Genomic DNA, 15,228 nt, shown 5'->3' with positions numbered 1-15,228 from the left:
AAAGTCGTGCAGTCCTAGATTGTTGCTGAAATGTCCCAAGTTTCTATTTGATCTCCTGCATTGAATAGCCATCCAAAAATTCAAAGTTTCTAAAACGTCATTGACTTTTGGCAGAGTGCCCAGAACAGATTTATTTTATATGTAAAATATACGTGGTAATAATGGGGTGTGGCCAAACAATTCTACTGTGCTCTGCGCAGCAAATCTTTTTATCCCTCTTTCTGTTTCCAAAATGTTGGGAGGTTTGGTTTAGTAGATCGGACAGGTTAAAAGATTTCTGTTGGCTAACAATATTATCTTTGCATGTATTGCCTATCTGACGATATCAATGGACGACTGCCACTACTACTTGTCAGACATCGCTTTCATACTATTGCTGTCATGGCCACAACATTGTTTGATTTGTTCTTTTACTACTTTATTTTTATCTAAATGGTTAGGTCAGAAGATTGAGACATATGATTGTTTATCAAATATAAGGCTAAAATCTGCACGTTTATGGCCAGCTTTATATTGGCAAGCCTAAAGGAAATAAAGGGGAGCAGCAGCTCCTTACGTTCTTGCTGTTCCAAACATTCAGGTGGTTGGTATGACTGAATGGAACAATAAAAAGGTGGCCATACATGTGTATTTGGCATACATTTGGTCATCTCTATGTCAACCCTAATTAACGGTCATTGAAGAAATCAAGTATTGCACCACCCAAGTGCTCCAGTGGCGCAATCGGTTAGCGCGCGGTACTTATAAGACAGTAACTGATAAGCTATGCCGAGGTTGTGAGTTCAAGCCTCACCTGGAGCAAGTGTTTTACAGTGGCCAGGCTTGCTCCTACCCCCTACCTCTAACCCAACATGGAAAAAAAAACAGGCAGGAGCCATAATGTTTCCTGGTCAATGACTACCAGAGGCGAGCCGGGCGCCCAAGGCAGCCCAGCTGCCAGCTCGCCCTCTCCCTTCCTCCATCACACGCGCTGGTGCACATGCGCAGTAACGTTTGGGGCGCATTGCATACGCGAAGTTCCAGGTGAGTCCAGTCTAGGGGTAGGCAGAAGAGGTAGCTGCCCAGCGCCCCCTAATCATTGCGCCCTAGGCAGCTGCCTCTTCTGCCTACCCCTAGTTCCGGCCCTGATGACTACTGCCTGCACAGTTGAACTTCAAAGCATTCTGAAGGATGTTAATAGTAAATATTTTCCTACTGAAAACTATTTCAATCACTAAAAATCATATTCCTGGTAAAAAAAAATTCCACAGGTATGGGATCCGTTATCCAGAAAGATCCAAATTACAGAAAGGCCATCTCCCATAGACTTCATTATAATTAAAAATCCATATTAAAAAATTATTTCCTTTTTCTCTGCAATAATAAAACAGTAGCTTGTATTGATTCACACTAAGATATAATTAATCCTTATTGGGACCAAAACCAGCTTGCTGTGCCACACTATATTTTTGTATGTTGTGACTGGGCTCCTGCATTGTTGGTGAGACATTGGAAATTCTGTAGCCAACCGTAGTGATGTAATCTATGACATCAGCTAAGGAGGCTGGCAGCCTGGGGGAAAGTTTGACTGTGAATTCCCCTTCTTAAAGGGAAACTCCACAAAAACATAACATAAGCTTTAATAAAAGTAAACACAATTTCAAGCGACTTTGCAATATACATCATTTGAAAAACATGCAGATTTGTAATAGTTTCTGACAGTTCCCTAAGCCTAGCCCCCTGCTCTCCTGCTGATCTGTCTGACTACTTTGCTGAGCTGGCTGACTACTGTAACTTTGTATCAACAGCCATCTGTCCTCAGCCTGCATCCTCCAAACCCCACAATTCCCTACACACATGATTTCAATAAGGAAAGAACCATCACCGCATGCAATGCATTGTGGGTACAATTATAAAATAAAAAATGTTTCTAATATAGTTAGTTAGCAAAAAATGTAATGTATAAAGGCTGGAGTGACTGGATCTGTAACATAATAGCCAAAACACTACTTTCTGCTTTTCAGATCTGAGTTAGCCAGTGACTATAAGGGGGGCCACATGGGACATAACTGTTCAGTGAGTTTGCAATTGATCCTCAGGATTCAGCTCAGATTCAAAAGCAACAGTTATCACCCATGTCACTGATTGGTTACTGCTTAATAAATCAGTGGAAATGAAGAAAGCTGCAAAGCAGGAAGTAGTGTTCTGGCTATTATGTTACACATCCAATCACTCCAGCCTTTATACATTACATTTTTGGCTAACTAACTATATTAGATACATTTTTTATTTAGCACAGCCTATCTATTTACTCAGTTTTTATTTTACACTAAACAATTCTTTGAAAGGAAACTTGTAGTGTCAAGAACAATTGCTTGCCATCTTAGCTGAAGTTCATTGCATGGCAACTTTAGCCAATTTTCTACCAGCTTTTTAGAATAAACTCACGGGCCAGCAAAACAAAAGGGTTGGTCTGTGATGTAGTAGGGGTGAGACACTGAGAAAATGTGGGCAGAGATATTACTTTTGCATAAAAGGAGGAATGGGGAACTAGAAAAAGAAGAGGAAGGATAAGTTTGAGGTGGGTTCTGGGCAGATCTGAGGGCTAAGGGGGCAGACCTGGGGGGCTGATCTTTGGAGAATTACAGATTTACCAGCAACTACATTGCCGCTAAATTTGTTACAACGGCCCCAGCCTTGGCAGATGTTTTACCAGCTGGGCCGTAAAATACCAGCCAGGTGGTAACTCTAACTCAAATTCAGAAAACAAAGTGCCAAACATGTTTCCCACTGGCAATTTATTTTATTGTCAGTGGGAAAGCATTTTCAGGGAGATTTGTCACCCTTGGTCTTACTTCCCAACTTTCCCATTTTTTTGCTGGACAGTCCCGATTTTGACAGCTCATCCTGCAGTCCCGGTTTGTTACTAAAATGTCCTGAGTTTCTCTTTAATCTCCTGCACTGATGTCAGAAAAAGATGCAAAGTTTCTGAAATGTAATTAAATAAGAGGCTTTTAGGCAGAGAGCCTGGAATACTCAGAGCCTGTACTCAGATACAATTGTAAATATTTAAGATAAGCAGGTTTCAGCTTGCAGCTTAAAGGAGACCTAAATTTAAAATACAAATACAGCTCAAAGTATTGGGCAGTATGTTAAGATCTGCTAACTAGAAGCTTTTTTCCCACTGAGTTTCCTTGTGAAATTATTCTGAAATCAAATTCAAGTTTAAAAATCCCCATCTGAGGGCTTGCACAAGCGCACAACCCCCAAACCCTGGGCATGCGCAATTAAATCGAATGCATTCCATGTGCAGCAAAGACATATGCGTCACATAACGCCCGAACATTATCACTATTTATGCTGATCCATGACTCCATCATAACAGTCTATCCAAACTTTGTGTATGTAATTTCGTTAAACACACTAATAAATGCATTACCGATTACAGACCTCAGTCAGACAAAACACGGAGCCTTTCCTCCCCTGTTTGCAACACTATCGTCTAAGTAAGAGAAATGAGAGAGCTTCTGTTACCATAGAGACGCATCGCTGTTCTAAACTCCTGTTTCGCTTAGAAGATAGTGTTGCGAGCAGGAGAGGAAAGGCTGCGTGTTTTGTCTGAGGTCTGTAATCGTTAACGGAAATGCATTTATTAATGCAAATAACCAATGATTTTTCAAGCACAGGGAAGAGCAGACATCATAATCTCCATGGACACGGCGCACTTCCGCATTAATGTCAAAAGAGGCCTGAAAGCTCACGGCCCTCCGCCACCATAAAGTTGATATAGATAAAAAGCCGGAATCCGGTGTATCGTTAGCTCTAGAGAGGCTTCAACCACCATCGAAACTTTCAGTTTGAGTTTGGTCATTGGTATCTGGCAACGAACTGCATTCTGGGATACAAACAAACCAGCTGCCGTTCATACTGATCCATCCGTATTCATCCAGTTGCCGTAGAAAATATTTTATATGTATATAAGTATCTTTAAGTTGTATACAAGGCCAGCAAAGCAGGAAGTTTCTGTAGTGTAGTGGTTATTACATTTGCCTAACACACGAAAGGTCCTTGGTTTGAAACCTGGCGGAAACACATGCTTTTCTTTTCCCTACCCATTTATTTTAACTTTACATTTTTTCTTATTCATTCAGTCTAACTTGTATACATTGTCACCATTGCATTATATTAACGTGTATGAAAGTTGTTTTGCTCCCCGGCCGCCAACCCTAATTGAACAACACTGTGATGCCACAAACCAAAGTGTATAAAGGCACCTGGAGACGAGACGGCATAGGAACCTCCCAGGCCTACTGTGCACAGTGGCGTAACTACTTGCTGGCGGTCCCTGGTACAGGATGTGCACCTGGGCCCCCCCTATCAATCGCACGCCGAAGTGCCGCTGGCATGCGCCCCATGTGTTCTAGGGCATTATACACAAAGCAGACACTACATGTGTCCTTTTATTTGTTGGGGTAATATACATGTAACTGCCACTGTGTGTTCCGAAGGTATTATACATAGAACTGGCACTGTATTTATCCTACCATGTGCCACAAATGAAATATATAACTGCAGTTAGTTCACTGAAATGACTGAGGGACTGACTATTCAACAAATCTGCAGAGTGTCTAACTCTATTTGAGGGGGACGCCTTCTGCATGTGCTGGAGTAAGCTATTTCCCATCCAAAACTAAACAGGATACAAAATGACTTTATTTATGTTGAGATGATTTGGACCTCAATCAAAGGAACTGCTGAAAAGTCACCAATGCTGGGTGCTTCTGACCCCCCTCCTTTTCCAGGCTCTCTTTGTAGCCAAGGTGAATGACAGGCTCGGATAATGGATTAGACAGGGGACAGTATTAGTGGCAGCTCCAGTCCCACAAGCCTCCCCCTCCACAACAAGATGTGCAACTGATAGTGTCAGAGTAGCTCAGTGACTGCTAATAGTGAAAAAAAAACAAATAAAAAAAACAAACAAATACAAAAAGTATTGTAGAAGTGATAACTATATTGGCTAACAATAAAAATACATTGCAAGCTTTCCGAGCACCAATGCCCCTTCGTCAGGCAAAATACAAATGAAAGCTAGAAAGGCACAGCATATATACTGTTAGATCAGTGAAAGGTATTCATGGGCAATAAATTAGGACGTTACAGATAGATAGAGTCTATATTGGCTAACAATAAAAAAAATACATTGCAAGCTTTCGGAGCACCTTCTACAATACTTTTTGTATTTGTTTGTTTTTTTATTTGTTATTTTTGCTACTGGTTAACACGGTACCACAGTTTTTGTTTTGTGCTAATAGTGAGGGCCATATCTTGCCTCAAGGTATGTGCCTCATCCCATAGACACATACTTTGCTGCCGGAATGTGAGCACAAGGCAGGAAAAGAGATGCGAGGTCACATGAGCATCACAGACATGGGTGTCCGCAGAATATTTTCCAGGGGGTGGGGGCAAGGAGGCAAATTTCACAATCCACAAAGCTTTTATATAATATATAAAGCAGTTCAAATTGCATACGTATAGCATCTTCATTAGTGACACTACCATCAAATGGATCATTCCAATTTGGCGATTTTTATTAAATATAAAGGATGGCAAAGTGGCAATTTCATGTATAAATACCCCCAGAGCTCACACAAAGATGGCAAAGTGAAAAGTTCATGTATAAATACCTATCGAACTCATAGCAGAATGGCACAGTTATTTTACATGATTTACTGCCTTCACAGATCTCTGGCTTTGACTGGAAAGTGGACCAGTAGCCGCACATCATCCAGAGACAACTTAGAAAAACACAAAAGCAGAGCCACTGACCATGTGGGTGAGAGGATGGTGAGGAGGTAGGGTTGCCACTTTTATTAAAAAAAAATTACCGGCCAGTGGGGGGCGGGCACCAAAAGAGGGCGGTTCATGATGCTAAAAGGGGGTGGAGCTACGAAGTGTGCCACAAAAGGGGCGGAGCATCATCGTATAGCGCTGGAAAAAAGGTAAGTTCTTTGCGATCTTTGCAAATTGGGGGCAGGCCAGGGGCTTTTTTTAAAGGGTATTACAAATTACCGGCAATTGCATTGCCGGTAAATTTGTAATACCGGCCCTGGCCTTGGCAGGTGTTTTACCGGCTAGGCCGGTAAAATACCGGCCGGGTGGCAACTCTATGAGGAGGCTGCAGTGTTAATAAGCAGCTCCTTCCTTGGTTTTCTTTTTGCCCCTGCTGAAATCAGGGAACTGAAGGAGGCGGGCAGTATCAGTGCTGCTAATGCTCTCTCCCCAAGTAATTTGATCTGGCTGCAGGCAGTGTGACAAGGGAGGAGCGAGCACCAAGGGAGCTGTAAAAAGAAACTTTGGGCTGCAGATAAGAAATGGTCTGAGGGAGTGGGGAAAAACATTTTGAAAATCAGTGCAGTGTCTGTGTCCCAGGCTGCTTCTGCAGGCAAGTCCAGGGGGGACAAGTGCTTAGTCCAGCCCTCCCGACCAGAGCCGGGCCACACTGGGAAGGCACCCTAGGCAACCTGGGCCGATGCTGCGCTGGTTGAGAGTTCGCATGCGCGAGTTGACACCAACGCACATGTGCAAGTTGATGCTGGCGCTTTTGATAGCTCAACCTGCAGTCCTGCGAGCCAACTTAATTGGCTTTTGGCAGAGAGCCCAGAACAGCCACTTGGTGCAACTAAGATACTTTTTAACAATTTTGAGATAAGCAAATAAGTAATTGTAAGAATTTTGATAAGGAGTTCCCTTGGGAAAAGTTGGACTCACAGCTTAAAGGGCAATTCACTTTCATTAGCAAAACTGTAATAACTGGAAAAAAACACAGAAATATGTTCAAACTTTCATAACCTGCCAAATTTTGTAAAATTAACATGGTAATTAGGGGGTGTGGACACATAATACAAAGTCAGGGAGCTTTGTTCACAGAAGGTGAATTGGCAGCCGAGAAAATTCATATGCACTAGTCCACACATAGCTTCTTTGGTATATCTATGCATATTGGCATCAAACTGTTCAGTAGACCTTTGGATTCAATATATTTATTTTCCAATTTTATGTAAGAAATGATGTGAGATAAATGCGTCAAATTGCAATATTTTTAGGCGATTTTTCAGAAATATCATAAAAACTACTGCTTTTAGCATAGCTTTGCAGTATTGTAGTTTGGAGTAGAAAGACATAATTACCCATGTTATGCAAATTGGCAGCTGAGAAGACATAATTTACCCATTCATAAAATAAATTTTGTTTCTGATATGCAGTATGTGTTTATATTATGGGAAACATGATTTTTTTAGACACTTAGAAGCCTATATCTTGTTACAGAAGTGGAATTACACCAATATTGTAGCATATTTTGAAAGCTTGGGTAATCTTGAAAAAAACCAACATATATATTGTTTTCCTGGGTAAACTAAAGGACCCCTCAGGAAAGACCCTTAAAAAGCAAAAATGTTCAAAACTGGTTTGGCAAAAAAATTGGCCAAATCTGCTGGTAGTGAAAGGGTTAAACAAGTGACCAGTGAATACTTCCTACTGATTGGTAGCTAGAGGTACAGTAATTAGACTAAAACATTACGCCTTTGATGGCATTTCTCCATAAAAGTTTCAACATGTGACTCCCAGTCCAGTAGAACCACCTAACCTTAATGGTTTAAGCACACGGGCAGATTCGGGGAGATTTAGTCAACTAATCGCCTCTTCTTTGGGGCGACAATCTCCCCGAACTGCCTTCCCCTTGCTAAAATGAAAAAAAGAAAAGGGCTGCAACAATGTATTCGCGGTGTTTCGATTTCCGAAGTCGCCCAAAGTTTCCTTGTGAGGCAACTTCGGGTGGCTTCGGAAATTGAAGCACCATGAGTGCATTGGCGCAGAAGTTTTTTCATTTCAGCAGGGGAAGGCAGTTTGGGGAGATTGTCGTCCGGACTGCCATTAAAGCAATGAAACAGAGTTATAGCATTGTGCATCTATAAGGGGTATTCCCTTGTTAATGGTGCCAAAGGAAGTTCCTAGAAATGCACACCCTAATTTAGTAGATTTGGGGATTCAAGCAATTTTACTGAACAAGAGAATTCCATATTGGCTGGCATGTAACAAAATGTTCTTTTGGTCCTGCATCATCTGTATGATAATCCCCTGGACCTGGAGGGTCATAATAGAGAAATAGTGAAAAAAATAAATTGTCGTAAATGTGATTTTCCCTAAAAACCATGCTCCAGGTGAGGCTCGAACTCACAACCTCGGCATCGCTCATCAGTTACTGTCTTATAAGTACCGCGCGCTAACCGATTGCGCCACTGGAGCACTTGTGGAGATTTCATTTTCTTCACAGACAATAAACAGGATAAACTGTCTCAAGACTTGTTGAGGTGGTGGAATCTGTTGATTTAATTTTGGAATTTGACTTCCAATCACTATGAGTCTCTATTTTAAGGTTGCCATACATGGGCCGATCCTCTCCAAATGAGTGGATTTTGTCCCAATTGGTAAATAGGCTGATCCAATTGTGACTCCTAGGGCCCAACGATCAGATCACAACATCGGAAATACAAGTGGTCAGAATGAGGACCGCATCAATGAACCAACACAGTCCTTGATCTGACAAATATATTTTTCAGCCATATACCAGTTGGGGAAGCCAGTGGCAGAGCCCAATACTGACCAAGTTGGCAGCTTTTACTGGCCTGTGTATGGCCACCTTAAGGAGGAAGTTGTTTGTAAAGGTTCTCATTTATACAAGTCATGGTATATCTATAGTAGTAAGTCTAATCAACTGCATTTGCTGTATTTTTCTTTTTTTCAAGATGTTTTGTTAGTCATCCAACTGGCTTTCTCAATTCAGAATGACCTGTACCAAATATTTGTCGTTATATATACCCTGGAATCTTACTCCAATCAGCATCATCTGTTTAGTAAAACCACCATGGTGGGGTCAGAGAGCTCATGGAAGCAGGGTGTTGATTGTATTACAGACATTCCTCGAAGTGATAGAGGAGCTCACCGCAACTCGCATGGTTTCCCAGCCACTCTCACAGTCGTCATGATCAATGAGAAACTCCACAGCTCAGGATCAACTGCACTTTTCAAATATAGTTTTAAAACATCTCTTTCTTTATTTCATCTCTTTAAAAATCGCTGTCAGCATGGTGTAGTGCGATAAATTTAAATCTACTGACCTGTTTCGTGACTTCTAAAGGTCACTTCCTCAGAGCATGGTTACATAATACAAAAAGTACAACTTTATAGTTAGTAACACAGTCCATTTTAGAGACATTCTTAAAGTTATGCAAACATTGAAAACTTTGTTAAAATCAACATCAACATATCTAAACTTTTGATTTTTAAACTAATAATGAAGTATGTTTGTATCACATTTACATACTTTATATTCATAAATTTTCAAATATACATTCAGTATATATGTGTGGCCTCTCCCATTCACATCCTTTGTCTTATATGTTTCACATACTTTTAGTATCTTTTTAGGGTTAAATTCATTCACAAAGTTAAAAAGACAATCCCAAATTAAAAACCAAAGAAGTTTTTTTTTATTATTATTATCTCACCACTAATACATGCAGGCCCAGATTTGTGGAGAGGCCATCAAGGCCCAGGCCGAGGGTGGCAGGATTTTAGGAGCAGCATGCTGCCCAACTGAACCCACATTAGTTGAGAAACACTGATGAAAATTAGAGCCACGAGCGGGGGCAACAAATGACAGCGGACATAGGGGCGCCCATTATGTAAGTCCGTGCCTGAATACGTGGGGTCTGGGTGCTCATGCCCCAGAACTACAGCTCAAAGTTGAGGTATCCAACCAGAGGAGAAAAATGGCAGGCACTCACAGATCCCACAAAAAGGTTTGTAAAAGAACAGAGAACTTACTTAGGCCACAAAAATGGACAATTACATAGCCTTATGCATTTGTGCCAATAGGCACTTAATCATAGGCTGTATGGCATGAAACGCATAAGGCTATGTAAATGTCCATTTTTGTGGCCTAAGTAAGTTCTCAGTTCTTTTACAAGCCTTTTTGTGGGATCTGTGAGTGCCTGCCATTTTTATCCTTTGGTTTTCACCTTTTTTACTTTTTTTCCCATTTCTATTTTTCTTTGCTTGTTTCAAAAGGTCTCTACATTCATTTCCTACTGCTCGTCCATATGCTTTCTTTCTGCATTTTCCACTATATCCCCCTAGCTTCCAATCTATCCCATATGTCTATAGCACCCCTCTGGAAGGCATCCCAAGTGGAGCAGATCCTACTCCATTGGCAATAGCTGACCATATCTAGCAGACCAAAATGGTAATGAGAAGTTTATCTCTTTTCAAGGTATAGACTATAGAACATGTAATTTTAGGAAAAAGCAGGGGCGATAGAAAAAAGCTTCTGAACAGTGTCAGACTGGCCTGGTGGGACACCAGGAAAAAACCCGGTGAGCACCAACCCTCACGGGCCCCCGCCGGGCCGGACCCCTTCTCCGGAAAACCATTCTCACACCACCAGTGTTGGGGGCGGTAACTAAATGGGCGGGCTGTGACGTAAAATGGGCAGAGCCACAGGTAAATGGGTGGAATGTGACGTGAAAAGGGGCGGAGCTGCGGGTCATGATGCAAGAGGGGACAGGGCCCCACCGCGAGAGGGGCTGAAGACGAAGGAAAGTTACGTTTCTGCTGGAGGGCCAAAGACTTTTGTTAAGGGTATTACATATTACCGGCTTCATTGCCGGTAAATTAGTAATACCAGCCCTGTCAGGTGATACCGGCCGGGTGGCAACCCTAGCTGCGCAGTCAGGCACCTCCATGCATGCGTGTAAGAGAAGGGGGTGGGGGGCGGAGGGGGGCCAGGGGGGGGGCCAGAGGAGGGCCCTGGACAGCAGTCCCGGTGGCCCCGGCCCCCCAGTTCGGCCCTGCTTCTGAATAAAAGAGAAGTATTGTGGATATTCACTTTGGAAACAGAGCAAACAGCAGGGCTCAATAAGATTGGGAACTTAAATATTCTATTGATAAGTAGAAATAGTGTGGTGAATGAATTTAACCCTAAAAAGATACTAAAAGTATGTGAAAGATATAAAACAAAGGATGTGAATGGGAGAGGCCACACATGTACTGAATGTATATTTGAAAATGTATGAATATAATGTATGGAAATGTCAGAAAAACATACTTCTTCATTACTAGTTTAAAAAGTGAAAAGTTTAGAGCTATTGATTTTAATTGTCCCTGTAGCAAGTGGGAACTTACTAAGAGTTATACACAGTTAGGGTTGCCACCTTTTCTGGAAAAAAATACCGGCCTTCCTATACATTTATCTTTTTTCCCTATTAATAACATTGGAATCAGCCATCATTTTTACCGGCCAGGCCACTAAAATACTGGCCAGGTGGCAACCCTATATACAGTAGGGGCTAAACAGAGATACTGTCAAAAGTACAAGCACAGGAGAGAAAGGACTTGGAATGAGCTTGAAAAGACTTTGTTCATAAAAGTTACAGTAGCATATTTTTATACAGTATATATTTATATATCATTATATCCACTTCAAAGCATTTTGACCAATATATAACTTGTTTACCTGCTTTAAAGGGGTGGTTCATCCTCAAGTTACCTTTTAGTATGTTATAGAATGGCCAGTTATAAGCTACTTTTAAATTGGTCTTCATCATTTATTTTTTATAGTGTTTTTATTATTTCCCTTCTTCTTCAGACTCTTTCCAGATTTCAAATGAGGGGTCACTGACCCCATCTAAAACCAATGCTCAGTAAGGTTAAACATGTATTGTTCTTGCTACTTTCTGTTACTCATCTTTCTATTTAGGCCTCTCCTATTAATATTCCAGTCTCTTATTCAAATCAATGCATGGTTGCTAGGGTAAATTGAATCCTAGCAACCAGCTGGCTGAAATTACAAACTGAAGAGCTGCTGAATAGAAAAATTAATAACTCAAAAACCACAAATAATAAAAAATGAAAACCAATTGCAAATCATCTCAGAATATCCCTGTCTTCATCATACTAGAAGTTAACTTAAAGGTGAACAACGCCTTTAAGCATGTGACAGTTCTTTTACATGTTTAAAGGATAATTATTAGTGTTGCTATTATTGTTATTAGAAACCAAATACTTGAGCAGTTGCTTGCTGACCTGATGGCCATGATCCAGAATTCACAAATGTTTTTAAGGTTAACTAAATACATAGCGCCCGAACAGGGACTTGAACCCTGGACCCTCAGATTAAAAGTCTGATGCTCTACCGACTGAGCTATCCGGGCTCTGTGGAGCAAGTTTTCTACAACATATTTTACAGTTCTGTCAGGTCAATTATATGTTTAACAGGTTGTTTTCCTCTTACAAGTCACATTTTGTGTCTCTCCTCTTTTCAAGAGCTTTCAATACACAGTTTGGATAAGGTCCCTGCCCCAAGGAGCTTGCAATCTAGTAGGAAGAGCATAACAAAACACCAAAAAGGGATGGGGTATAAAGTGCATTGGATAAGGATGCATTGCTGCAGTCGAAGGCTACCAAAGTGCTTCATCTAGTAGGTGGTTTTTAAGGAGCTATAGAGAAAGGTGTTAGTGTGGGGGGCAAGATAGTAAAGCATTCCAGAGGCAGGGTGCAATCAGTGAAAAAGGTTTTGTGAACTGTTTTGGTGAACTTTATGGTCAGTAGATTGTCCTGAGCTGAGCGCAGGGCCCCAGAGGGAGTGTATGGGGTGATGAGATCTCATATATAAAGGAAGTAGGGTTGCCACCTTTTCTAAAAAATGTTACCAGCCAATGAGGGGCGGAAACAAAAGGGGGCAGTCCATGATGCAAAAGGGGCGGTCCATTACACAAAAGGTGTGGGGCCATGCATAGTGATGCGAAAGGGGCGGAGCAATGCATGCGATGGCCAGAAGCCTGAAAAAAAAATTTAAGTTCTGAGCAAATTGGTGGCGGGCCAAGGACTTTTTTAAAGTGTATTACAAATTACCGGCAACTACTAGGGTTGCCACCCGGCCGGTATTTTACCGGCCTAGCCGGTAAAACACCTGCCAAGGCCATGGGCTGGTATTACAAATTTACCGGCAATGCAGTTGCCGGTAATTTGTAATACCCTTTAAAATATAGCCCTCGGCCTGCCCCCAATTCGCGCAGAATTTACCTATTTTGCAGTGTTCTTGACATCAGGTCGATGTTGCTCCGCCCCCTTTCGCGGCACGTTGTGTAGCCCCGCCCACTTTTGCTTCATTGTCCGTCCCCTTTTTGTGCCCACCCCCCACCGGCCGGTAATTTTTTTCAGTAAAGGTGGCAACCCTAGCAACTACATTGCTGGTAAATTTGTAATACCAGTCCCGGCCTTGGCGAGTGTTTTAACGGCTAGGCCTGTAAAATACCGGCCAGGTGATAACCCAAAAAGGAGGAGAAAACTGAAGCACTCTGAAAGAGGAGGATGGAAGTGATTGAGATGCGGGTGAGTCTATTAGAAAGCATTGAGATTCCCCATTCCAAGAATCACATCATCATGTCAAAAACTCTTCCCTTTACATTTTTGTGTAATTACATTATTCAATTGACTCCGAACTGGTGATTTCAGTGCCTTTCAAATCAAAGGTATTTTTTGATGTTTGACCTCCCGTGGGTAATGCAAGTTTCTGTGGGTAACTAAATGCCCCCCCCCCCTGTGCTGTTGCCTTGATGTTTGTTTACTAGGGAGGGATCCTACAAGACCCCCCTCATGTAAACCAGTTTGTCCACTATGTAGCACCAGTGGGGGTGGGGGCTGGGAAATGTTCTGAGCTTTCCCACTTACTAAGGGGACAATGTACAACAGATAAGGTGGTCATACACGTTAAATAAGGATTATGGTTGCAGGAAAGATTGTTAGCTTTCTCTCCTATCATTAAGAGCAAAATCGTCAGATATACAAGTAGAAACAAAATAATTCTACCTTGTAATGCAGGGGTTATTTTTTTATGATTTACAATTTATAACTGTCCATTTTAATATATTGAATATATATATATTAGTTAATGGAATAATCAGTACAGTAAATAGAAACCTACTAAGGATGAGGGGAGTCTAGTGTCCTTGTATGTGCCTTGCTGGGTAAACAGTCATAGCCATTGTTTATTGTTACCCACCAAATAGCCCTAATAATACCAGGCAGGCAATAGCCTCATAAGCCCAATTTATTTGATTAAGACCTGGCTGAAGAGGCATAAAGTTCCTAAAACAATGGCTTAGTATTTGCTGTTTTTTTTAAACAATTTTGCCTATGTCAGCAGTTGGGGTTGGCGGTTTAACAAGAAATTTGGGGATAAAAGCACAGCCTTTGCCTTGGCTCAGGAGCTTCACCTTGGACTCCCGAAAGAGTGCCTGGAACTTGGATCATCTCTTGATTATCGGGAACCTGAGGTTCATGTACCCAAAGGCTGCGGAGCTCCTCCATTATGCTGATTGATTGATGCTGAACTGGCTATTCCTGTAATTATCACCATACGAAGCTAAGTAAATGTTTTTAAATTCTACCTTCACTTGTGTGTGTGTAAGTTATTGCTCAGAAGCAGGTTGTCAAAAGGTTTAATTATTGATCCTGTATTGATCCTTGTATTGATTATTGATCTCGTCTCCCACCATACATGCACTGAATATTCCAAGAAACTTCTTTAATATCTGTGAATGTTTGGCCTCCTTTATATACAGTAGGAGCTAAACGCACAGGATAGAAATGACTAGGAATGAGCTTGGACAGTGGTGTAATGACACTGCGTTCATCCTGCTATAAGTTCTTGGGGTTTTTATACATGGGATTGCAACTGTGCCATCCTGCTATGAGTTCTGGGTAAGGTTTAGGGATGTAGCGAACTGTTCGCCGGCGAACTAGTTCGCGCGAACTTCGACTGTTCGCGTCCGCCGCAAGTTCGCGAACGTCGCGCGACGTTCGCCAATAGGCGTTCGCGTCAAAATCGTTCGACCATTCGATCGCTAAAATTGAACGATTTTCGTTCGAATCGAACGATCGAAGCCATTGGATTGAATGAAATCATTCGATCGAATGGCTTCGATCGTTCGATTCGAACGAAAATCGTTCGATCGAACGATTAAAATCCTTTGATCGTTCGAATCGAACGATTTTCGGATGTTCGAAGTTCGCGAACTGTTCGCATTTTTTGCCGGTGTTCGCGAACGGCGTTCGCGAACACATACTCGGCAGTTCGCTACATCCCTAGTAAGGTTGCCACCTTTTCTGGAATACAATACCGGCCTTTCT

General features: G+C 41.7%; 1 protein-coding gene and 3 non-coding genes across 4 annotated transcripts in view; 2 read left to right on the top strand and 2 right to left on the bottom strand.

Annotated features, from left to right (window-relative positions):
- Positions 1 to 708: 708 nt before the first annotated feature.
- Positions 709 to 801, top strand: trnai-uau. The gene is given in 2 exon segments: positions 709 to 746; positions 766 to 801. It is a non-coding gene; the product is annotated as a tRNA-Ile (tRNA).
- A 7,389-nt stretch (positions 802 to 8,190) lies between these two features.
- trnai-uau lies at positions 8,191 to 8,283 on the bottom strand. The gene is given in 2 exon segments: positions 8,191 to 8,226; positions 8,246 to 8,283. It is a non-coding gene; the product is annotated as a tRNA-Ile (tRNA).
- A 3,892-nt stretch (positions 8,284 to 12,175) lies between these two features.
- Positions 12,176 to 12,248, bottom strand: trnak-uuu. The gene has a single exon. It is a non-coding gene; the product is annotated as a tRNA-Lys (tRNA).
- Positions 12,249 to 14,298: 2,050 nt separating this feature from the next.
- The window catches only part of clec4e.S (C-type lectin domain family 4 member E S homeolog), a 40,864-nt gene continuing 39,934 nt past the window's right edge, over positions 14,299 to 15,228 (top strand). Inside the window, exon 1 of the mRNA XM_018241971.2 lies at positions 14,299 to 14,465. Within this exon, the coding sequence (XP_018097460.1) occupies position 14,465 (1 nt within the window). The 5' untranslated portion in view covers positions 14,299 to 14,464. The remainder of the gene's footprint in view (positions 14,466 to 15,228) is intronic.

This window comes from Xenopus laevis, chromosome 3S (genome assembly GCF_017654675.1).
Source record: "Xenopus laevis strain J_2021 chromosome 3S, Xenopus_laevis_v10.1, whole genome shotgun sequence".
In the NCBI taxonomy this organism is placed as follows: domain Eukaryota; kingdom Metazoa; phylum Chordata; class Amphibia; order Anura; family Pipidae; genus Xenopus; species Xenopus laevis.
This window is presented reverse-complemented; position numbering and strand designations above follow the sequence as displayed.